General features: G+C 41.8%; 1 protein-coding gene across 1 annotated transcript in view; it reads left to right on the forward strand.

Annotated features, from left to right (window-relative positions):
- LOC115162955 (RPE-retinal G protein-coupled receptor) overlaps positions 1 to 6354 on the forward strand; it is a 29438-nt gene extending 23084 nt beyond the window's left edge. Inside the window, exons 6-7 of the mRNA XM_029714505.1 lie at positions 4066 to 4179; positions 6172 to 6354. Of these exons, the coding sequence (XP_029570365.1) occupies positions 4066 to 4179; positions 6172 to 6315 (258 nt within the window). The 3' untranslated portion in view covers positions 6316 to 6354. The remainder of the gene's footprint in view (positions 1 to 4065; positions 4180 to 6171) is intronic.
- Positions 6355 to 27071: the final 20717 nt, after the last annotated feature.

A 27071-nucleotide genomic window follows, 5' to 3' on the forward strand; every position in this document is an offset into this window, starting at 1 on the left:
TGCTTGGAAAATGGCTGTGTGGTTTTTCTTGTTTACGTGCTGTCCTAACACAATCTAATATTATGCTTTCGCCGTAAAGCCTTTTTGAAATCGGACAATGTGGTTGGATTAATCAGAATCTTATCTTTAAAATGGGATATAATAGTAGTATGTTTGAGAAATTTGATTTATGAGATTTTTGTCGTTTTGAATTTGGCGCCCTGCTATTTCACTGGCTGTTGAATAGTGTGTCCCACAGGTGGGACGGTCACGTCCCACATACCCCAGAGAGGTTTTAACAGACCCTGGTTTGATTCCAGGCTGTATCACAACCGGCCATGATTAGGAGTTCCATAGGGCGGCACACAATTGGCCCAGTGTCGTTAGGGTTTGGCCGGGGTAGGCTGTCATTGTAAATAAGAATTTATTTAGTTAAATAAAAAAATGTGTATAGTGTTGAGTCATCTGCATACATAGACACACTGGCTTTACACAAAGCTAGTGATATGTTGTTAGTAAAGATTTTAAAAAGTAAGGGGCCTAGACAGCTTCCCTGGGGAATTCCACCTGGATTATGTTGGAGAGGCTTCCATTAAAGAACACCCTCTGTCAACATGCACAATCCCTATAGTGCCAATGTTAATCTATTTAGTTTTTTTGCCCTGTAAGGTGTAGAGCATCAAGGCCCCCGGGAGAAGGGATTAGGTGAGTTGGTTTGAAATGCAACCACTGTGCCGTAAAGGAAGCCACTGTACTGTTAAATAAACACAGTAGACTACACTACTATACATACGTCCCGCGGGACTGGAGGAACTGAATCAGGTTGCCTCTTCCTCTATATGTTGCATAAGCCGTTTACTCATGGTGCTGTAGCTAGGTCTAAGACCGCGCTAGTCGGAGCACAAAGGTGACTATGCTGCAGGAAAGCGTGAGCTTTTCTCACTAAGGCAGCACTGTTACTGTTATGTAACCTTCAAATAGCATCACTCACACAGACATGCTCTCTCTGTGTCTCTCTCTCACACACACACACACACACTCACATCCAATACCTGAAATCCACGCATCACCTCATCATTATTTTTGAAAAACAAAGCCCCCTCTCCTCTCAGACGCCCCTGACAAACAGTGTTGGGTTTCTACTAGAAATGTCTACAAAACTGTAAACTCTGTAATTAACATTCCTTTATATATACGAAGGTTGTACACATGGCAATCCAGTCTTTGTGTCATGTGTACTCAAAAAGAACACACACAAACAAACCTGTTACCCCCAAGTATATTGCAGTATGAATATGAAACATGGGATTACTCAATGGTCAGTGAACAACGTTTCCCTGTGTACCTGTTTTGGTGCATGATGTCTTTGTTTACGAGCTGAACTCGGAATGTAGTTCATTATGAAATTATGGTAAGCTAGATATTGTGTTTCTATCCCAGCCGTTATCCCATGCTTGTGACCAGACCGTCACATGCATGTAAGCCCCATGATTGAGATGTTTTTTCTTTTTTTGTTCTCTTCATGGCTGAACAGTAACAATTCCTTCTTTCTCTCCCTCACCATCTCCCTGCTCTCTCTTTCTCCCTTTGCATGTTTTGGAATGTTTTTATTCTGTACATGCTTTCTTCTTTTCATTCTGTCTATTAGGTTAGTATTGTGGAGTAACTACAATGGTCGTTGATCCAACCTGTATCTTTGTAGCGACTGGGTGTATTGATACACCATACAAAGTGTAATTAACTTCACCATGATCAAAGGTATATTCAATGTCTGCTTTTTTTAACCCAACCATCAATAGGTGCCCTTTGCGAGGCATTGGAAAACCTCGCTGGTTTTTGTAGTTGAATCTGTTTTTGAAATTCACTGCTCCACTGAGGGACCTTATAGATAAATCTATGTGTGTGGTACAGAGATGAAGTAGTAATAAAACATTATGTTAACACTATTGCACACAGAGAATCCATGCAATTTATTATGTGACTTGTTAAGCACATTTTTACTCATGAACTGATTTAGGCTTGCCATAACAAAGTGGTTGAATACGTATTGATTAACCTGTTAGGGCTAGGGGGCAGTATTTACACGGCTGGATAAAAACGTACCCGATTTAATCTGGTTACTACTCCTGCCCAGTAACTAGAATATGCATATAATTATTGGCTTTAGATAGAAAACACCCTAACGTTTCTAAAACTGTTTGAATGGTGTCTGTGAGTATAACAGAACTCATATGGCAGGCAAAAACCTGAGAAGATTTCATGCAGGAAGTGGCCTGTCTGACAAGGTGTTGTTGTTCTTGCCACTCTTTATTGAAGAGTCAGGATCTTAGCTGTAACGTGACACTTCCTACGGCTCCCATAGGCTCTCAGAGCCCGGGAAAAAGCTGAACGATGTCGAGGCAGCCCCAGGCTGAAACACATTATCGCCTTTGCTAAGTGGCCGATCAGAGGACAAAGGAATTAGGCGCGTGCCAGAGTCGACCCAGTGATATATTTTCTTTCGGCTGTTTACCTAATTGCAGATTCCCGGTCGGAATATTATCGCTTTTTTATGAGAAAAATCGCATAAAAATTGATTTTAAACAGCGGATGACATGCTTCGAAGTACGGTAATTGTCACGTCCTGACCAGCAGATGGAGCTGTTGTAGTAGTTTGGGGGTCAGGACGTGGCAGTCTTGTGTGTGTGTGTTTGAATGTTCTCTGTGTCTTGTGACTCCTGATCAGGAACAGCTGGGGATCGTTGTTCCTGATTGGGAGTCATATATGTAGGAGTATGTTTGTCACTGGGGGTTGTGGGGAATTGTGGTGAGCACTGCTTTTTTTGGTTTAGCCTGCTACCCTGTCGTATCGTGAGTACTGTTCATTGTTTTGTTTATTGTTTTTTTCTAGTGGATACTTTACTTGTTTTGTTAATTAAAGAAACATGAGTGTCCACACTTCTGCTGCGCCTTGGTCCTCCTTTCAAATCCACGATGGATATTGTGACAGTAATGGAATATTTAGAAATCTTTTGTCACGAAATGCGCAGTGCGCATGACCCTTATTTACCATTCAGATAGTGTCCTGAACGCACGAACAAAACGCCGCTGTTGGAACATAACTATGGATTATTTTGGACCAAACCAACATTTGTTATTGAAGTAGAAGTCCTGGGAGTGCATTCTGACGAAGAACAGGAAAGGTAATCAAACTTTTCTAATAGTAAATTGGAGTTTGGTGAAGGCTAAACTTGCTGGGTGTCTAAATAGCTAGCCCTGTGATGCCGGGCTATCTACTTAGAATATTGCAAAATGTGCTTTCACCGAAAAGCTATTTTAAAATCGGACATATCGAGTGCAGAGGAGTTCTGTATCTATAATTCTTAATTCTTTTTGTGAACGTTTATCATGAGTAATTTAGTAAATTGTTAGTAAATTCGCCGGAAGTTTGCGGGGGGTATGCTAGTTCTGAACGTCACATGCTAATGTAAAAAGCTGGTTTTTGATATAAATATGAACTTGATTGAACAAAACATGCATGTATTGTATAACATAATGTCCTAGGTGTGTCATCTGATGAAGATCAAGGGTTAGTGCTGCATTTAGCTGTCTTCTGGGTTTTTGTGACATTATATGCTAGCTTGAAAAATGGGTGTCTGATTATTTCTGGCTGGGTACTCTGCTGACATAATCTAATGTTTTGCTTTCGTTGTAAAGCCTTTTTGAAATCGGACAGTGTGGTTAGATTAACGAGAGTCTTGTCTTTAAATAGCTGTAAAATAGTCATATGTTTGAGAAATTGAAGTAATAGCATTTATAAGATATTTGAAAATCGCGCCACAGGATTCAACTGGCTGTTACGTAGGTGGGACGATTTGGTGCCACCTGCCCTAGAGAGGTTAAAGACATTTCAGCTTTTCATTTTAAATACATTTGTAAACATTTCCACTGTGATATTATGGGGTATTGTGTATAGGCCAGTGACAACATATTTTTTTTTAATCCATTTTAAATTCAGGCTGTAACACAACAAAATGTTGAAAAAGTCAAGGGGTGTGAATACTTTCTGAAGGCATTGTAAGTAATATACTGTCAATCTCTCTACAGTTTAACACTGCCACTCCCCTGAAGACATTTTTGTTCAGCTGGGGACCATATGGAGTCCTGGCCTTCTACGCTGCTGTTGAGAATGCCAACTTGGTCTCTCCCAAAATTAGGATGGTAAGGACAACACACACACACACACACATACGCGTGCGCACTGCATCTAATCTGACAGTAAACTTCATATAGATTTCTCAAGGTCATATGACTTTCTGTATGCCGACGGTCTTTTACTCCATTTACCAAATACACTAACTCCCTACAGCAAATGCAATACCCAGGGTTTGTGTAATATAGTAGTTATTAATCGCACTGCTTGATTATATACAGTGCATTCAGAAATTATTCAGACCCCTTGACACATTTTGTCACGTTAGTCTTATTTAACTTATTTTTCCCCCCTCAATCTACACACAATTCCCCATAATGACAAAGCAAAAATAGGTTTTTAGAAATGTTGGCAAATTTATTAAAAATTAAAAAACTGAAATCACATTTAGATAAGTATTCAGACCCTTTACTCGGTACTTAGTTGAAGCACCTTTGGCAGCGATTACAGCCCGAGTCTTCTTGGGTATGAAGCTACAAGCTTGGCACACCTGTATTTGGGGAGTTTCTCCCATTCTTCTCTGCAGGTCCTCACAAGCTCTGTCAGGTTGGATGGGGAGCATCACAGCACAGCTATTTTCAAGTCTCTCCAGAGATGTTCGATCGGGTTCAAGTCAGGGCTCTGGCTGGGCCACTCAAGGACATTCAGAGACTTGTTCCGAAACCACTCCTGCGTTGTCTTGGCTGTGTGTTTAGGGTTGTTGTCCTGTTGGAAGGTGAAACGTTGCCCCAGTCTGAGGTCCTGAGCACTCTGGAGTAGGTTTTCATCAAGGATCTCTGTACATTGCTCTGTTAATCTTTCCCTCAATCCTGACTAGTCTCCCAGTCCATGCCGCTGAAAAACATTCCCACCGCACCGTAGGGATGGTGCCAGGTTCCCTCCAGGTTTCCTCCAGATGTGACGCTTAGGATTCAGGCCAAAGAGTTCAATCTTGGATTCATCAGACTAGAAAATCTTATTTGATGGTCTGAGCATTTTTAGGTGCCTTTTGGCAAACTCCAAGTGGGCTCTTTTAGTGAGGAGTGGCTTTCGTCCATAAAATTATGCAGAGATGGTTGTCCTTCTGGAAGGTTCTCCCATCTCCACAGAAGAACTCTGGATCTCTGTCAGTGACCATTGGGTTCTTGGTCACCTCCCTGACCAAGGCCCTTTTCCCCTGATTGCTCAGTTTGGCAGGGCTGCCAGCTCTAGGAAGAGTCTTGGTGGTTCCAAACTTCTTCCATTTAAGAATGATGGAGGCCACTGTGTTCTTGGGGACCTTCACTGCTGTAGAAATGTTTTGGTACCGTTCCTTAGATTTGTGCTTCGACACAATCCTATCTCGGCGATCTACAGACAATTCCTTCGACCCTATGCCTTGCTTTTTGCTCTGACATGCACTGCCATCTGTGGTACCTTATATAGACAGGTGTGTGCCTTTCCAAATCATGTCCAATCAATTGAATTTACCACAGGTGGACTCCAATCGAGTTATAGAAGGATAATCAGTGGAAACAGGATGCACCTGAGCTCAATTTTGAGTCTCATAGCAAAGGGTCTAAATACTTATTTACATAAGGTGTTTCTGTTTTTGATTTGTAATAAATGTTCAAACATTTAAAAAACCTGTTTTCGCATTGTGATTGAGGTACTGTGTGTAGATTAATGAGGATTTGTTAAATGTTTTATTCGTTTTAGAATAAAGCTGTAACGTAACAAAATGTGGAAAAATTCAAGGGGTCTGAATACTTTCCAAATGCACTGTAACTCATGGTCCTTTGGTTCCCAAAGCAATGTGCATTTAACACATACTTGTATAGTGTATTGCCCATTCAGGAATCAAACTCACAACTCTGGTGTGCCAAATGTCATTCTCCAACCAACTGAGTCATTCAACCCTCTATGTATATCTGTATTTTAACAAACTTGTTGTACAGTTCTTTGACACAAATGTACATTTTTTTTCTTTTTGAGCTTGTACTGAGACATTGAAATTGTTCTGTTTGGTCTTCTGTTTGCAGTTGGCTCCTATTCTGGCAAAGACCTCTCCCACCTTCAACGTTTTCGTGTACGCCCTGGGCAATGAGAACTACAGAGGAGGCATCTGGCAGTTCCTCACTGGGGAAAAGACTGAAGTGCCTCAAATTGAGAACAAGTTCAAATAAACTAAGCATGTGATAATCACACACAAACTGTCCTCTTGGTTTTACAAAAGGTACGAATGTTGTTGTAGATTCATTAAAGTCACTGGACCTGGACTTCAGTGTGTGTGTGTGTGTGTGTCAGGTATGGGTAAATGGTTGTAAAGGAGTCAGGTGCAGGAGAGCAGATATGGTGTAGCCAACGGAGCCTTTTATTTTGGCGAACCAAAAACACACGGCAAAGTGAACACGAAGTAACAATACGGGTTAACATAACCCAGCGCAACAGACTAACGTGTGCAATACATGAAACAGAATAAACAATACCACACAAAGGCATGAGGGAAACAGAGGGTTAAATACACAACACATAATGAGGGAAATGAGAACCAGGTGTGTGGGAAAACAAGACAAGACAAATTAAAAATGGATCGGCGATGGCTAGAAGACCTGCGACGCCGACCGCCAAGCACTGCCCGAACAAGGAGAGGCATGTATACAATACTTTCATAGGAGAGTATGGGAGATAAGATAGATACAATAAAGAATAGCAATGACAAGGTAGTAAGATATAAAGTGACCCCATTGATACAGTGGTAACACTTTACTTAAAGCCTGCTTTATAACATGTATGTATGAGGCTTTCTAATGTCTTATAAATGTAATATCTCTATATCAACCTTTCAACTGAATAAAAATGTGTGTTATCTAGTCAAGATTATTATGAGATGATAACAAGACATAAGGGATCATACATGTTTATGAAAAGTCTTACAATGTATTATAACTCCATTATAATGCACCATACCTCCAGGCTGATAGGGTAGCATAGGTCAGACAGAGAGAGAGGCAGTTACCATAGCAGATGATAATCAATGACAATGATGATAATCAAACATAAAATCCTTTTGTTATTATAGCAATGTGTATTTCTATACATAGTTGAACAGCTCATGTGGTTTCTATCTAAAATGCAAAGTGAAAACGGTCCTTCTTAACATTCCCGTCCTTGATTGACAATCTATACAATGTCACGTGTGTTATCAGTGACATCAGAATAGCACAGTCATTTGGCCCTTCACTAACTCTGACCTTTCCAAATCAATCATGTAATCTTAATACGATTTAAGTGCTGCTACATGCTGTTTTCTAATAAGATTGCAACAACTTAGAATTCCAAAACATAAACAGCAACAGTTATAGTAGCTGTATTTTTGTGTTTTGTGGGGAGGTAAAACTCCCTGTTACGTACAATTCAGTCAAATACTTGCATCAGGGTGTTTATAGCCTAGTGGTTAGAGCGTTGGGCCAGTAACCGAAAGATTGCTGGAAGGTAAAAATCTTTCATTCTGCCCCTGAACAAGGCAGTTTACCCACTGTTCCCCAGTAGGCCATCATTGTAAATATGAATTTGTTCTTAACTGACTTGCCTAGTTAAATATCAATATATAGAATCACATTGGTGTAAAGAAAGAGTAATTGCCATCAAATATAGTCCATTTAAATTATTGAATGAATCAACTATAAAAATTATAGTTCTAAGAAATATTTAAGACATATTAGGTATGTGTGCATTGAAATTTTAAACCCCACAGTCTAATCAGTGAAAGGTGCAAGTGACTTGTGAACACCCGTGAGCTTTGTGGATGTCTCTGATCGAAAGTTGTTCATATTTTGAAACAGCTTCATATAAATTATTGTTGATGTATTATTGATACTTTTCAGTAGACTTCCCCAAATTCTGTCAAAACATATTCTGCGAGTTCTATTAAAAAACGAAAATAGGTTACGATTTGCATCAGCTTTTTGAATATTTCCAACATGAGGTATTCTTATGTATAATACACTTAACTTTTGTTGTTCCACAAACAACAATATACTAATTCCAGCATAAAAAAATGACTTATATCCAACTTGTTTTTAATCATTTACAAAACTGTTATTTCTCATTAGATCTACTTACAGTTATTTTCAGTGATAATGACGTAATGTAAAAAAAAAAAGCCATTTGAACCCACATTATAACGTGCAGGCTTAAATCATCACAGAAAGGGAAACAAATGGCATCAACCTAGTCTCTAGGCAGTGTCGGGACCAAGGAGATGTCCCACTTGACCGTAGCTCGCTCGTGCTGACCGCAGCAACCGTGCAAATAGTAGGCCCTGAATGAAGCCTGACTAGTAGAGATTTAATGATACTTTGGACATATTGCGGCCACTAGGTCACACAGAGACACGCCGTTTTCGATGGGCTCAACGGGGGGAGGTTGGGGTGGATAAGCCACAAAGGTATTCTAGCTGTGCTTGCCGGTTCATGTAGTCTGACACATTCAAATTTCTCCCTAAGGATAACATGGGTTTACAGGTTATAATCTAACTCTGCTTCTGTGCAGGCAATTTTCGAAATTCCGTTTAGCACTTGTTCAGGGTCACCTGTACCTCTACAGATATCAACATGAAAAGATTTGATGGTCCCCTTCATATCCTACGGGGGAAGTATGAACTTTACCATCAAATTGGGCTGAATTCCAGAAATGTGCAGGCTTAAAATCATCACAGAAATGGAAACAAATGGCATCAACCTAGTCTCTAGGCAGTGTCGTGATCAAGGAGATGTCCCACTTCACCGTAGCTCGCTCGTGCTGACCGCAGCGACTGTGCAAATAGTAGGCCCTGAATGAAGCCTGACTAGTAGTGATTTAATGATGCTTTAGACATATTGCGGCCTCTGGGTCACACAGAGACACGCCATTTTCGATCGGCTCATCGGGGCGAGGTTGGGGTGGACAAGCCACAAAGATATTCAAGCTGCACGCGCCGGTTCATGTAGTCTGACACATCCGTGTTTCTCCCGAAGCATAACATGGGTTTGCAGGTTATGCTCTAACTCTGCTTCTGTGCAGGCAATTTTTTAAATTCCTTTTAGCACATGTTCAGGGTCACCTGTACCTCTACAGATAACAACATGAAAAGATTGAATGGTCCTCTTCATATCCTAAAAGGGATGTATTGACTTTACCATCAAATTGGGCTGAAATCCAGAAATGTGCAGGCTTAAATCATCACAGAAAGGGAAACAAATGACATCAACCTAGACACTAGGCCGTGTCGATATCAAGGAGATGCCCCACTTGACTGTAGCTTGCTTGGTATGACTGAAGCGATCGTGCAAATTGTAGGCAAAGAATGAATCCTGACTTGTAGTGGTTTAATGATGCTTTAGACATATTCAGGCCTCTAGGTCACACAGAGATACGCCATTTTCGATGGGCTCATCGGTGGGAGGTTGGGGTGGATAAGCCACAGAGATATTCTAGCTGCACGTGCCGATTCATGTAGTCTGACACATCCGAGTTTCTCTCTAAGGATAACATGGGTGGATTTACAGGTTATGCTCTAACTGTAAATAAAGAGAACACCAAAATAACAAAACAAAAAACGCACGAACAACAAAACAGTCTTGTCATGCTCACACAGGCAAAACAAGAAACAATCTCCCACAACACTACACCAAACAATTACCCATATATAGGACTCTCAATCAGAGGCAACGAGAAAGCACCTGCCTCCAATTGAGTCCAACCCCCCATTAACCTACACATAGAAATACCACAACCCAGAAAGAACATAGAAATACAAAACATAGAACATAGACCAAAACCCGGAAATAATAAATCAAACACCCTACTACATAAATCACCACCCGAACCACATAAACAAAATACCCTCTGCTACGTCCTGACCAAACTACAATAACAAATAACCCTTATACTGGTCAGGACGTGACACTAACTCTGCTTCTGTGCAGGCAATTTTCTAAATTCCTTTTGCCACGTGTTCAGGGTCACCTGTACCTCTACAAAATAATAACTTGAAAAGATTGAATGCTCCCATTCATATCCTAAAGGGGAAGTATGAACTTTGCCATCAAATAGGGCTGAAATCCAGTCATCTGCAGGTGTAAATCATCACAGAAAGGGAAACAAATGGCATCATGCTAGTTTCTAGGGCGTGCCGAGTTCAAGGAGATGCCCCACTTGACCATAGCTCGCTTGGTCTTACCGCAGCGACCGTGCAAATAGTAGGCCCGGAATGAAGCCTTACTAGTAGGGATTTAATGTTGCTTTTGACATAATGAGGCCTCTGGGTCACACAGAGACACGCCTTTTTCGAAATGCTCATCGGGAGGAGGTTGGGGTGGATAAGCCACAGAGTTATTCTAGCTGCGCGTGCCGGTACATATAGTCTGAAACATTCGAGTTTCTCCCTGAGGATAAGACGGGTTTACAGGTTATGCTCTAACTCTGCTTCTGTGTAGGCAATTTTCAAATTTCCTTTTGCCATGTGTTCAGGGTCACCTGTACCTCTACAAATATCAGCATGAAACGATTGAATGGTCCCATTCAGATCCTAAAGGGGAAGTATAAACTTTACCATAAAATAGGGCTGGAATTCAGAAATTTGCAGGCTTAAATCATCACAGAAAGGGTGAAAAAAAATCAACCTAGTCACTACCCCGTGCCGAGTTCAAGGAGATGCCCCACTTGACCGTAGCATTGCAGCGACCGTGCAAATATTAGGCCCAGAACGAAGCCTGACTAGTAGTGAATGAATTGTGTGTTGGACATATTGCGGCCTCTGGGTCACACAGAGACACGCCGTTTTCGATGGGCTCATCAGGGGGAGGTTGGGGTGGATAAGCCACAGACTTATTCTAGCTGCGCGCGCCTGTCAAGCAGTCTGACACATCCGAGATTCTCCCAAAGGACAACATGGGTTTACAGGTTATGCTCTTACTCTGCTTCAGTGCAGGCAATTTTCAAAATTCCTTTTAGCACATGTTCAGTGTCACCTGTACCTCTACAAATATCAACATGAAAAGATTGAATGGTCCCCTTCATATCCTAAAGGGGAAGTATGAACTTTACCATCAAATTAGGTTGAAATCCAGAAATGTGCAGGCTTAAATCATCACGGAATGGGAAACAAATGGCATCAACCTAGTCTCTCGGCCATGCCGTGTTGAAGGAGATGCCCCACTTGAAGGTAGCTCGCTTGGTCTGACCGCAGCGACCGTGCAAATAGTATGCCAGGAATGAAGCCTGACAAGTATTGATTTAATGGTGCTTTGGACATATTGCGGCCTCTGGGTCACACAGAGACACTTCATTTTCGATTGGCTCATTCGGGGGGGGGGGGTTGGGGTGGTTAAGCCACAGAGTTATTCTAGCTGCGCATGCCTGTCAAGCAGTCTGACACATCTGAGATTCTCCCTAAGGAAAACATGGGTTTACAGGTTATAAACTAACTCTGTTTCTGTGCAGGAAATTTTCAAAATTCCTTTTACCACATGTTCAGGGTCACCTGTACCTCTACAAATATCAACATGAAAAGATTGAATTGTCCCCTTCATATCCTAAAGGGGAAGTATGAACTTTACTGTAGTGTCTTAGCTCTTATTACTTATTTATGAATTAAGAAAGACTGAATACAAGAAATTGAACTGGAGCTTTACATTTACTAAAAACGAGTTAGTACCAGAACAACATAGAACAACACTGCGAATGACCAAGGGTGCTCCATTCTTAACTTCTTGGGGCTATGTGGGACGTTAGCGTGCCACCCGTGGCGCACCCTATCAACAGCAGGTGCATTTCAAGAGCGGCAAATTTGAAACCAAATAAATGTCAAAATTCAAATTTCTCAAACATACAACTAACTTACAGCCTTTGAAAGATAAACATCTTCTTAATCTAACCACGTTGTCCGATTTCAAAAAGGTTTTACGGGGAAAGCATAAAGTTAGGTTATGTTAGGAGAGTACATTGACAATAGCTGTGTGTAATGCATTGTCGATTCAAAGACAGGCGTCACCAAAACCATAAAATCAGCTAAAATTATGCACTAACCTTTTACAATCTCCATCAGATGACACTCCTAGGACATTATGTTAGACAATGCATGCATTTTTAGTTCTATCAAGTTCATATATCTAAAAACAGCGTTTTACTATGGCGTTGATGTTCAGGAAATCGTTTCCCTCCAATACCGGCAGTCAAGTCATGACAACAAAATAATTAATTAATATTAGAAAACATTGGTAAAATATTATATTGTCATTCAAAGAATTATAGATTTACATCTCTTGAACGCAATGGACTTGCCAGATTTAAAATTAACCTTACTGGGAAATCACACTTTGCAATAATCTGAGCACTGCGCCCAGAAAAATACGCATTGCGATACAGACTAACCGCCATGTTGGAGAGATCTAAAATCGAAAATACTATGTAAATAATCCATTACCTTTGATTCTCTTCATCAGATGTCACTTCCAAAGAATCCCAGGTCCATAACGAATGTAGTTTTGTTCAAAAAAGCTCATCATTTATGTCCAAAAACGCTCCGTGTTGTTAGCACATGATCTAAGCCAGCCGGACTTCACTTCACATCACGAACGGAAAAAATATATTTACGTTCGTTCAAACATGTCAAACATTGTATCGCATAAATCATTAGGGCCTTTTTTAACCAGAACATGAATAAAATTCAAGGCGGACCATTGGGTTCTCTTTTAAAACGTTTCGGAATGAGAGTACCCACCATCAACTCGCGGGCAAGGTGTCTAATGGGCCATCACCGTTCCAAGGCTCTTCTTCAGTCAGATCTCACTGTAGAAGACTCAAAACACTTTGTAAAGGCTGGGGACATCTTGTGGAAGCAATAGGAAGTGCCAAAACATTCCTCACCCCCTTTGTTTTTCAATGGTATAGGCTTAAAGTCAATTCAACACATCAGGTATCCACTTCCTGTCAGAATCTGTCTCAGGGTTTTGCCTGCCAAATGAGTTCTGTTATACTCACAGACACCATTCAAACAGTTTTAGAAACTTTAGGGTGTTTTCTATCCATATATAATAAGTATACGCATATTCTAGTTACTGGGTAGGATTAGTAACCAGATTAAATCGGGTAAATTTTTTTATCCAGCCGTGAAAATACTGCCCCCTATACCCTAACAGGTTAAATCGGGTACGTTTTTTATCCGGCCGTGAAAATACTGCCCCCTATCCCAAACAGGTTAATGCAACTGCTGTGTCAGATTTCAAAATAGCTTTACGGCGAAAGCACATTGTTCAAAATTCTGAGTACAGAGCTCAGCCATCAAAGCAAGCTATACAGTTACCCGCCAAGTCTGGAGTCAACAAAACTCAGAAATAGTATTATAAATCTTCACTTACCATTGCTGATCTTCGTCGGAATGCACTCCCAGGCCTCCCACTTCCACAAGAAATGTTTGTTTTGTTCGATAGACTCCATATTTATGTCCAAATACCTCTGTTTTGTTCGCTTGTCCAGATCACTATTCCAAAAAGGCACAATGCGCGAGCGCAAAACCCAAGTCGAAAAGTCAAAAAGTGCCATTACCATTTGTAGAAACATGTCAAACGATGTTTACAATCAATCCTTTGGGTCTTTTTATCATAAATATTCGATAATATTCCAACCGGAATATAGTGTACAGAGGAAAAAGGAACGGTGCGCCTGCGTGACCGCGCAGTAAATAACTCATTGGCATCAGGCAGTCCACTTGTTGAGTCAGCTATTATTCTCTCCCCAGTAACAGTAGAAGCATGAAACAAGGTTCTAAAGACTGTTTACATCTAGTGGAAGCCTTAGGAAGTGCAAAATTAACCCTAAGTCACTTTATAGGCAATCACTTGAAAAACTACAAACCTCAGATTTCCACACTTCTTGGTTGGATTTTTCTCAGGTTTTTGCCTGCCATATGAGTTCTGTTATACTCACAGACATCATTCAAACAGTTTTAGAAACTTCGGAGTGGTTTCTATCCAAATCTACTAATAATATGCATATCCTACTTTCTGAGCCTGAGTAGCAGGCAGTTTACTACTGGCACGCCTTTCATCCGGACGTCAAAATACTGCCCCCTACCCTAGAGAAGTTAACACTTTTTTGGTTACTACATTATTTCATAATTTATGTCTTCCCTATTATTCTACAATGTAGAAAAATAGTAAAAATAAAGAAAAACCTTGGAATGAGTAGGTGTGTCCAAACTTTTGACTGGTAGTACATTCAGAAAATATTCAGACCCCTTCACTTTTTCCACATTTTCTCACGTTACAGCCTTATTCTAAAATGTATTAAATTGTTTTTCCCCCCTCAACCTACACACAACACCCCATAATGACAAAGTGAAAATAGGTTTAATTTTGTTTTTGCAAATGTATTAAAAATAAGTAACATATCTTATTCACATAAGTATGCAGACCTTTTGCTACAAAACTGAGCTCATGTGTATCGTGTTTCCATTGATCATCCTTGAGATGTTTCTACAACTTCAATGGAGTCCACCTGTGGTAAATTCAATTGATTGGACATGATTTGGAAAGGCACACACCTGTCTATGTAAGAGCAAAAACCAAGCCATGAGGTCGAAGGAATTGTCCGTAGAGCTCAGAGACAAGATTGTGTCCAGGTACAGATCTGGGGAAGGATACCAAAACATTTCTGCAGCAATGAAGGTCCCCAAGAACACAGTGGCCTCCATCATTCTTAAATGGAAGAAGTTTAGAACAACCAATACTTCCTAGAGCTGGCCGCCCGGCCAAACTGACAAATCAGGGAGAAGGTCCTTGGTTAGGGAGGTGACCAAGAACCCGATGGTAACTCTGACAGAGCTCCAGAGTTCCTCTGTGGAGATGGGAGAACCTTTCAGAAGGACAACCATCTCTGCAGCACTCTTCCAATCAGGCCTTTATGGTAGAGTGGCCAGAAAGAAGCCACTGCTCAGTAAAAGGCACATGACAGCCTGCTTGGAGTTGCCAAAAGGCACCTAAAAGACTCTCAGACCATGAGAAACAAGATCCTCTGGTCTGATGAAACCAAGATTGAACTCTTTGATCACGTCTGGGCGAAACCTGGTACCATCCCCACGGTGAAGCATAGTGGAGGCAGCATCATGTGGTGGCAATGTTTTTCAGCGACAAGGACTGGGAGACTAGTCAGGATCGAGGGAAAGATGAACGGAGAAAGTACAGAGATCCTTGATGAAAACCTGCTCAGGACCTCAGACTGGGCGAAGGTTCCTCTTCCAACAGGAAAACGAACCCAAGCATGCAGCCAAGATGACACAGGAGTGACCCAGCCAGAGCCCGGACTTGATTCCAATCTAACATCTCTGGAGATCTGAAAATAGCTGTGCAGCGTCGCTCCCAATCCAACCTGACAGATCTTGAGAGGAACTGCAGAGAAGAATGGGAGAAAGTCCCCACATACAGGTGTGCCAAGTTTGTAGTGTTATACCCAAGAAGACTCAAAGCTGTAATCACTGCTAAAGGTGCTTCGATAAAGTACTACGTAAAGTGATCGAATACTTACTGTATGTAAATGTGATATTTCCGGGCGGTTTTTGCAAACATTTCTAAACACCTGTTTTTGATTTGTCATTATGGGGTAGTGTGTGTAAATTGATGTCAAAAAAATAATTTCATACATTTTAGAATAAGGCTGTAATGTAACAACGTGGGAAAAGTCAATGGAGTCTGATTACATTGCGAATGCACTATATATATTTTTTTGGGGGGTGTATATTTGTTGTATTATAAAAGGCGCATTTGAAAAAGAGACCTGTCTTCCCTGTTAAAACAAAGGTTAAATAAAACAAATACCAGACAAGGGCCATTTTGTGTGGTGAGCCTGGGCCTATTTTTCTCCCTATTGATAAATTGTCGGCTCTTTATTGACATAATCATTCCACATAAACCAATGGATGACAGAGAATAAGATGGGGGGTGGGGAGAGAGAGAACGAACACAAAACAAGACATGTATTTGATTAGACACCAATGTTTCTTGACACATTTATTAGGGATCCAAATTTGCTGCTGCCAAGCTACTCTTCCTGACGTCCAAACACATTAAGGCACTCACATCACACATAAAGATAAAACAGTACATCATATAACATTACTACTACACAACTACAATACAAAATGTATAATACCACCATATAAAATATTACAATGTGCGAGTGTGTGTGCATATTAATGATTGTACCTGTATGTGTGTGTGTGTGTGTGTGTGTGTGTGTGTGTGTGTGTGTGTGTGTGTGTGTCTCTTCACAGTACCCCCTGTTCCATAAGGTGTACACATACCTGACGATCTGAAATGGTCCTCCCACACAGAAAGTGTGGTGAAGAAGGCGCAACAGCGCCTCTTCAACTTTAGGAGGCTGAAGAAATTTGGCTTGGCCCCTAAAACCCTCAAACTTTTACAGATGCACAATTGAGAGCATCCTGTCGGGCTGTATCACCGCTTGGTACGGCACCTGCACCGCCCGCAACCACAGGGCTCTTGTCAGTTTAATAATGTTTAAATAATGTTTACATACTGCTTTATTCATCTCATATGTATATACTGTATTCTATTCTACTGTATTTTAGTCAATGCCACTCCGACATTGCTCAAGCTAATATTTATATTTCTTAATTCCATTCTTTTACTTTCAGATGTGTGTATTGTTGTGAATTGTTAGATACTACTGCACTGTTGGAGCTATGAACACAAGCATTTCGCTACACCCGCAATAACATCTGCTAAATGTGTATGTGACCAATTCAATATGTCAACCTCTCCTCCACTTTGAGCCATGAGAGATTAACATACATATTATTGTTAGCTCTCCATGTACATTTAAGAACCAGCTGTGGTGCCCTGTTCTGAGCCAATTGTACTTTTCCTAAGTCCCTCTTTGTGGCACCTGACCACACAACTGAACAGCAGTCCAGGTGCAACCAAAATAGGGCCTGTAGATCATGCCTTGTTGATAGTGTTATTAAGAAAGCAGGGCAGTGCTTTATTATGGACAGACTTCTCCCCATCTTAACCTCTCTGGGCCAGTGGGACGCTTGCGTCCCACCTACTCAACAGCCAGTGTAAACCCATGGCGCGATATTCAAATACCTTAGAAATGCTATTACTTCAATTTCTCAAACATATGACTATTTTACACCATTTTAAAAACAAGACTCTCGTTAATCTAACCACACTGTCCGATTTCAAAAAGGCTTTACAACGAAAGCAAAACATTAGATTATGTCAGCAGAGTACCCAGCCAGAAATAATCAGACACCCATTTTCCAAGCTAGCATATAATGTCACATAAACCCAAACCACAGCTAAATGCAGCACTAACCTTTGATGATCTTCATCAGATGACAACCCTAGGACATTATGTTATACAATACATGCATGTTTTGTTCAATCAAGTTCATATTTATATCAAAAACCAGCTTTTTACATTAGCGTGTGACTAGCATGTGACTAGCATTCCCACCGAACACTTCCGGTGAATTTACTAAATTACTCACGATAAACGTTCACAAAAAACATAACAATTATTTAAAGAATTATAGATACAGAACTCCTTTATGCACTCGCTATGTCCGATTTTAAAATAGCTTTTCGGTGAAAGCACATTTTTCAATATTCTGAGTAGATAGCCCGGCCATCACAGGCTAGCTATTTTGACACCCACCAAGTGTGGTACTCACCAAACTCCGATTTACTATTAGAAAAGTTTGATAACCTTTGCTGTTCTTCGTCAGAATGCACTCCCAGGACTTCTACTTCAATAACAAATGTTGGTTTGGTTCCAAATAATCCATAGTTATATCCAAATAGCGGCGTTTTGTTCGTGCGTTCAAGACACTATCCGAAGGGTAAAGAAGGTTGACGCGCCCGACGTGTTTCGTGACAATAAAATTCAAAATATTCCATTACCGTACTTCGAAGCATGCCAAACGCTGTTTAAAATCAATTTTTATGCTATTTTTCTCGTAAAAAAGCAATAATATTCCGACCGGGAGTCGTTGTTTTCGTTCAAAGAGAGAGAAAGTAAACATGGTGTCGGCTCGTGCACGCGCCTCCAGTCTCATTGTCCTCAGATTGACCACTATCCAAATGCGCTAATGTTTTTCAGCCATGGCCTGCAAAGCCACCATTGATCGTTCTGGCGCCTTCTGAGAGCCTATGGGAGCGTTAGAAAATGTCACGTTATGCCAGAGATCCCCTGTTTTGGTTAGAGATGATCAAGAAGGCCATGAAATGGTCAGAGACCGCTTCCTGTTTGGAATCTTCTCAGGTTTTGGCCTGCCAAATGAGTTCTGTTATACTCACAGACACCATTCAAACAGTTTTAGAAACTTTAGGGTGTTTTCTATCCAAATCAAACAATTATATGCATATTCTAGTTACTGGGCAGGAGTAGTAACCAGATTAAATCGGGTAAATTAAATCGGCCGTGCAAATACTGCCCCCTATCCCCAACAGGTTAACTACTGTTGTATCAACATGTTTTGACCATGACAGTTTACAATCCAGGGTTACTCCAAGCAGTTTAGTCATCTCAACTTGCTCAATTCTCACGATTCAAATACAATATTTGGTTGAGGTTTAGGGTTTAGTGAATGATTTGTCCCAAATAGTGGTTTTAGTTTTGGAAATATTTAGGACTAACTTATTCCTTGCCACCCATTCTGAAATTAACTGCGGCTCTTGGTTATGTGTTGCAGTCGTATCAGTTGCTGTAATAGCTAAGTGGATAGCCCTTGGGCTGTGCCGTGGCGGAGATCTTTGTGGGCTATACTCGGCCTTGTCCCGGGATGGTATGTTGGTGGTTGGAGATATCCCTCCAGTGGTGTGGAGGCTGTGCTTTGGCAAAGTGGGTGGGGTTATATCCTACCTGTTTGGCCCTGTCCGGGGGTTTCATCGGATGGGGCCACAGTGTCTCCTGACCCCTCCTGTCTCAGCCTCCAGTATTTATGCTGCAGTAGTTTGTGTCGGGGGGCTAGGGTCAGTCTGTCACATCTGGAGTATTTCTCTTGTCTTTTCCGGTGTCCTGTGTAAATTTAAATATGCTCTCTCTTTCTCTTTCTTTCTTTCTCTCTCTCGGAGGACCTGAGCCCTAGGACTATGCCTCAGGACTACCTGGCTTGATGACTCCTTGCTGTCCCCAGTCCACCTGGCCGTGCTGCTGCTCCAGTTCCAACTGTTCTGCCTGCAGCTATGGAACCCTGACCTGTTCACCGGACGTGCTACCTGTCCCAGACCTGTTGTCCCAGACCTGCTGGAACCCTGACCTATTCACCGGATGTGCTACCTGTCCCAGACCTGCTGTTTTCAACTCTCTGGAGACAGCAGGAGCGGTAGAGATACTCTCAAAGATCGGCTATGAAAAAGCCAACTGACACTTACTCTTGTGTTACTGACTTGTTGCACCCTCGACAACTACTATGATTATTATTATTTGACAATGCTGGTCATTTATGAACATTTGAACATCTAGGCCATGTGCTGTTATAATCTCCACCCGGCACAGCCAGAAGAGGACTGGCCACCCCTCATAGCCTCGTTCCTCTCTAGGTTTCTTCCTAGGTTTTGGCCTTTCTAGGGAGTTTTTCCTAGCCACCGTGCTTCTACACCTGCATTGCTTGCTGTTTGGGGTTTTAGGCTGGGTTTCTGTACAGCACTTTGAGATATCAGCTGATGTAAGAAGGGCTATATAAATACATTTGATTTGATTTGAGTAATCCGCATACATCGACACTCTGACTTTACTCAAAGCCAGTGGCATGTCATTAGTAAAGATTGAAAAGGTAAGGGCCTAGACAGCTACCGTGGGATATTCCTGATTCTACCTGGACTATGTTGGAGAGGCTTCCATTAATGAACACCCTATGTGTTCTGTTTGTTATACAGGTAACTCTTTATCCATAATATAGCAAGGGGTGTAAAGCCTTAACACATTAGTTTTTCCAGCAGTCTAACAAGTCTAACAAAACAGACCCCACAATCTTTTTATCATCACTTTCTCTCAGACAATCACCAGTCATTCGTGTTCAATGTCCTTCCCTATAAGCGTGCTGAAAATCTGTCAATTTGTTTTCTGTAAAATAGCATTGTGTCTGGTCAAACACAATTTTTCCCAAAAGTTTACTTAGGGTTGGTAACAGGCGGTCAGGTTGGCTATTTAAGCCAGTAAAGGGGGCTTTACTCTTCTTGAGTAGAGGAATGACTTTTGCTTCCTTCTAGGCCTGTGTCACAATCACTGTCTTTAAACTCCCTGTCATACATGAAGGGACGTCGCGTGCGCCATCCGTATGGTTAGTGAGAAAGTCCATGTTGCAAATGTACCCTCCCTTACTAGACGTCCGACCACGTCCGATAAATCCGCGGACGGCGTCGGGCCGCTCGCGGGGGCCGGATCTTCCAGGAAGTCATCGAACGGAGTCTCTCGGACCTTCGGTTTCCGTTTAATTAAATTTTCAAATTTTGGTCATTTCCTTGCAGTCCCGGATTATTCCACGAGAGGGCGTATGGAATCATATTGCAAATGTAACATATATCACCAATCGCGACACGGCTTTTTCTCCTAAACGGAAGATAATTCGAAGACGAAACTCGGTCTGCGTGGGTTTGGCATAATGGGCAGTTGGCCCCGAACAGGATGGAGTCGAGGCCTCGACGCTTTTCGAGTTAAGGCTATTTTTCTGGGATTGAAAGTCAAAGAGGAAAATAGAGTGCTGATTTGACCGCTTCACATCAAACTACATGAGCCTACGGTGTCAGGAGAAAAGGAACCATGCATTTACCAATGTTCATTTCAGAGAAATTGTACAATGACACATTGGTGATATTCAACAACAAGAGGGGTTTTTTTCAAAAAAGTTACATATCCAGTTGCAGCGTGTTCAGATGAGTCCGTTAAGGCAGGTTTCGGAGCTCTGCGAGATTTCTGTGATTTTCTGTGATTTTCTGAAACAACACACACTTGTTCAACCCTCTGTAAATAAGTCAGTTCTTAACAGAAACACTTAAAACTCAATATTCTATAAGAGCCTAACGTTCAGATTCCTGTGTCAACCAGAAATGCCTTATAATGGTGTCATAGGGGCTGTTTTGAAGGGTTAAAAAGGTCAGATCTTTCCACAACTTCATATGTGTGACTAGGCAACCCTCATGAACTGTAAATCAGTCATTTATCCCATCAGATGTCAAAGAAAAGCTCTCTCAAACACACACACAGCAAGGACGGAGTGACACAGTGCGGTGCTTAAAGACACAAAGAGCCTGCAATGGATTTACCATTATCTCTAGGCTGAGACGAGTTCAATGAGACGCCCCGCTTGACCGTAGCTTGCTCGGTATGAGCGCAGCGACCGTGAGAAAACTAGGCCCAAAATGAGGCCTGCACCAATATGTCAAGTGCTTATGGGTGACAGTGAGAGAACCATTAGGGTTAGAAGCACAATTCAACCTCAGGAGCGTTCCTGAGGTCCTCCCGATCTGTGCAAGCCTAACCTTGACCCTGTGGCATTAACCCTTCACAGTGAAAAGAAGGTGTTTAGATCAAACTGTGTGCAATGACTTCTCTCCCCATAGGAATACATTGACAATTCTCCTAAATTCAACCTGAAGTCTATGTGGGTTATGAATGCCTTATGAACCTGTCTTCTATAACAATCCATCAGGCTACTGTGAGGTCTACCTGTGTCGATTCTAAGGTTCCTGGAGCAACCGGAAGTTGTTAAAAACAGCCAAGAGCTATTGTCATATGGTCAACCTGCATATAGTGAAAATCACGCAACTCAACCATCTGTCATTCAGTCAATTCTTAAGGTAGAGACTTCATATTCAGGATTCTGTTTATGTCTACCCCAAAGACAACGTGTGTGAAGTAAGAGCTTCATGTGACAACCGGAAGTTGTTAAAAACAGCCAAGAGCTATTGTCATATGGTCAACCTGCATATAGTGAAAATCACGCAACTCAACCATCTGTTATTCAGTCAATTCTTAAGGTAGAGACTTCATATTCAGGATTCTGTTTATGTCTAACCCAAAGACAACGTGTGTTGAGTAAGAGCTTCCTGTGACAACCGGAAGTGGTTAAAAACAGCCAAGAGCTATTGTCATATAACCTGCACACAGTGAAAATCAAGCAACTCAACCCTATGTCATCCAGCCAATTCTTTAGGTAGAGACTTCATATTGAGGATTCTGTATATGCCTACCCCAAAGACAACGTGTGTCTATTCTTTTTGCAAAAAAAACAAAAACACACACACACAATTTGGCCATAGGGACATAGTGTGGGGCTTAGAGTCTTATACCGCCTTCAATAGTTACTTTCGTTCAAACGATTCAAGAACCGTCAGACCTAGAGCTCTGAAATTTTAGAAACCTGTTCTAGAGCTCAAGTCGATAGTGCACAGTGATTTATGGGGCTCTAGAAGGTTCTCTGACCGAGAAACCGCCTCGTACATTTGCAATATTTTCAATTCATTTTGAATATCACGTACATGGCGTCATGTAGAAATGTCCCAGAGTCGCAAGACTAGGTGCATTGAAACCGCCTCGGCCCATAGAGACGGACCCCAATGTCTCTGTCCGATAGCTCATTCAGGGACCCCGTAGTAACGCCCTGAAAAAGTGGATTTTCAGCACCAATTAAGGCCATTGCTCGAGCACCGAATGACCTATCGAGCCGAAACTTGGGATTCGGGGTCGCCTCACATAGGCCTACACATAATGTCAGAGCTGGACCCGCAGCTATAACGTAACTATGTGTTTTATGTTTTTTTATGGTTAAAATTGAAAGCACTGCGAATTATGGGCCTTCTCTGACATATGTGATAGTTGGCTTCTATACGAGTTGGAAAAAGTGGATTTGGTGTCAGATGCTATCAGTTTGGTGTCAGAATGACAACTAATTGACTGATGGACGCTGACTGCTGGGTGACGAGCAATTGAGATTAACCAAAGTCACTGCCCGGCCATCCCGAGTTCATCGGGCCAGTCAATTATGCATTTCTGCAGGATTTTTGAGCATGCCTAAATTTGTAATGCTAAATGCCCATTAAATCATGTTGCAAACGTAACGCGCTATATTGCAAACGTAACGTGCGTTTGCAATATGATTCAACAGCAGAAAATATCACCAAAGTTGACATGATGAAATCAACACAATGAGCGACAGAGAGGAACCACAGTCACTGCCCGGCCATCCCGAGTTCATCGGGCCAGTCAATTATGCATTTCTGCAGTGGTTTTGAGCATGCCAAAGTTGTGATGCTAAATGCCCATTGAATCATATTGCAAATGCGCATCCGTGTATTTGTAATATGATTCAACAGCAAAAAATGTCACCAAAGTTGACATGATGAAATCAACACAATGAGCGACAGAGAGGAACCACAGTCACTGCCCGGCCATCCCGAGTTCATCAGGCCAGTCAATTATGCATTTCTGCAGTATTTTTGAGCATGCCTAAATTTGTGATGCTAAATGCCCATTAAATCATATTGCAAACGTAACGCGCTATATTGCAAACGTAACGTGCGTTTGCAATATGACTCAACAGCAAAAAATATCACCAATGTTGACATGATGAAATCAACACAATGAGCGATATAGAGGAACCACAGTCACTGCCCGGCCATCCCCAGTTCATCGAGACAGTCAATTTTGCATATCTTTAGTGTTTTTGAGCATGCCAAATTCGTGATGTTGAGGCCCATTGAATCATATTGCAAATGCGCATCCGTGCACATGGTGACCCGAAATGGGTTACCAGGAGTAATTTTTTAGAAGGGTTTTAAATGCCTTTAGGGTGGTGCAAGGGGTGCACGGTTGGGTAGGGAGCACCTTCCATCAGTGCCCATCCAGTATAAGGCGCCCCTAGTCATTTTGGACATTTTTCAAAAAATCGCTAAAAATCGACAGTCCCACTTCTCTCATGTCACCATCAAGTCATGGAGAGGAACCACAGTCACTGCCCGGCCATTCCCAGTTCATCGGGACAGTCAATTTTGCATATCTTTAGTGTTTTTGAGCATGCCAAATTCGTGATGTTGAGGCCCATTGAATCATATTGCAAATGCGCATCCGTGCACATGGTGACCCGAAATGGGTTACCAGGAGTAATTTTTTAGAATGGTTTTAAATGCCTTTAGGGTGGTGCAAGGGGTGCACGGTTGGGTAGGGAGCACCTTCCATCAGTGCCCATCCAGTATGGGGCGCCCTTAGTCATTTTGGACATTTTTCAACAAAAAAAACGCTAAAAAACGACAATCCCACTTGTCTCATGTCACCATCAAGCCATGGAGAGGAACCACAGTCACTGCCCGGCCATCACCAGTTCATCGGGACAGTTAATTTTGCCTTTCTGCAGTGTTTTTGAGCATGCCAAATTTGTGATGTTGAGGCCCATTGAATCATATTGCAAATGCGCATCAGTGCACATGGTGACCCGAAATGGGTTACCAGGAGTAATTTTTTAGAAGGGTTTTAAATGCCTTTAAGGTGGTGCAAGGGGTCTACGGTTGGGTAGGGAGCACCTTCCATCAGTGCCCATCCAGTATGGGGCGCACCTAGTCATTTTGGACATTTTTCAAAAAATCACAAAAAAACCTCACCATCAAGCCATGGAGAGGAACCACAGTCACTTCACGGCCATCCCCAGTTCATCGGGACAGTCAATTATGCATTTCTGCAGTGGTTTTGAGCATGCCAAAGTTGTGATGCTAAATGCCCAATGAATCATATTGCAAATGCGCATCCGTGTATTTGTAATATGATTCAACAGCAAAAAATATCACCAAAGTTGACATGATGAAATCAACACAACGAGCGATGGAGAGGAACCACAGTCACTGCACGGCCATCCCCAGTTCATCGGGACAGTCAATTATGCATTTCTGTAGTGGTTTTGAGCATGCCACATTTGTGATGCTAAATGCCCATTGAATCATATTGCAAACGTAACATGGAATATTGCAAATGTAACGCACATTTGCAACATGATTCAACAGCAAAAAATATCACCAAAGTTGACATGATGAAATCAACACAACGAGCGATGGAGAGGAACCACAGTCACTGCACGGCCATCCCCAGTTCATCGGGACAGTCAATTATGCATTTCTGCAGTGTTTTTGAGCATGCCACATTTGTGATGCTAAATGCCCATTGAATCATATTGCAAACGTAACATGGAATATTGCAAATGTAACGCGCATTTGCAACATGATTCAACAGCAAAAAATATCACCAAAGTTGACATGATGAAATCAACACAACGAGCGATGGAGAGGAACCACAGTCACTGCACGGCCATCCCCAGTTCATCGGGACAGTCAATTATGCATTTCTGCAGTGGTTTTGAGCATGCCAAAGTTGTGATGCTAAATGCCAATTGAATCATATTGCAAATGCGCATCCGTGTATTTGCAATATGATTCTACAGCAAAAAATATCACCAAAGGTGACATGATGAAATCAACACAACGAGCGATGGAGAGGAACCAGGAGCGTTCCTGAGGTCCTCCCGATATGTGCAAGCCAACCTTGACCCTGTGGCATTAACCCTTCACAGTGAAAAGAAGGTGTTTAGATCAAACTGTGTGCAATGACTTCTCTCCCCATAGGAACACATAGACTATTCTCCAAAATTCAACCTGAAGCCTATGTGGGTTATGAATGCCTTATGAACCTGTCTTCTACAACAATCCATCAGGCTACTGTGAGGTCTACCTGTGTCGATTCTAAGGTTCCTGTGACAACCGGAAGTGGTTAAAAACACCCAAGAGCTATTGTCATATTGCCACCTGCAGATAGTGAAAATCATGCAACTCAACCATCTGTTATTCAGTCAATTCTTAAGGTAGAGACTTCTTATTCAGGATTCCGTTTATGTCTACCCCAAAGACAACGTGTGTGAAGCAACAGCTTCCTGTGACAACCGGAAGTGGTTAAAATCACCCAAGAGCTATTGTCATATTACGTGCGCATAGTGAAAATCACGCAACTCAACCATCTGTTTCTCAGTCAATTCTTAAGGTAGAGACTTCTTATTCAGGATTCTGTTTATGTCTACCCCAAAGACAACGTGTGTGAAGCAAGAGCTTCCTGTGACAACCGGAAGTGGTTAAAAACACCCAAGAGCTATTGTCATATTGCCACCTGCAGATAGTGAAAATCACGCAACTCAACCATCTGTTACTCAGTCAATTTTTAAGGTAGAGACTTCTTATTCAGGATTATGTTTATGTCTACACCAAAGACAACGTGTGTGAAGCAAGAGCTTCCTGTGACAACCGGAAGTGGTTAAAAACACCCAAGAGCTATTGTCATATTGCCACCTGCAGATAGCGAAAATCACGCAACTCAACCATCTGTTACTCGGTCAATTCTTAAGGTAGAGACTTCTTATTCAGGATTCTGTTTATGTCTACCCCAAAGACAACGTGTGTGAAGCAAGAGCTTCCTGTGACAACGGGAAGTGGTTAAAATCACCCAAGAGCTATTGTCATATTACGTGCGCATAGTGAAAATCACGCAACTCAACCATCTGTATCTCAGTCAATTCTTAAGGTAGAGACTTCTTATTCAGGATTCCGTTTATGTCTACCCCAAAGACAACGTGTGTGAAGCAAGAGCTTCCTGTGACAACCGGAAGTGGTTAAAATCACCCAAGAGCTATTGTCATATTACGTGCGCATAGTGAAAATCACGCAACTCAACCATCTGTTTCTCAGTCAATTCTTAAGGTAGAGACTTCTTATTCAGGATTCTGTTTATGTCTACCCCAAAGACAACGTGTGTGAAGCAACAGCTTCCTGTGACAACCGGAAGTGGTTAAAAACACCCAAGAGCTATTGTCATATTGCCACCTGCAGATAGTGAAAATCACGCAACT

The sequence above is a fragment of the Salmo trutta genome, chromosome 2 (assembly GCF_901001165.1).
Source record: "Salmo trutta chromosome 2, fSalTru1.1, whole genome shotgun sequence".
Classification (NCBI taxonomy): Eukaryota; Metazoa; Chordata; class Actinopteri; order Salmoniformes; family Salmonidae; genus Salmo; species Salmo trutta.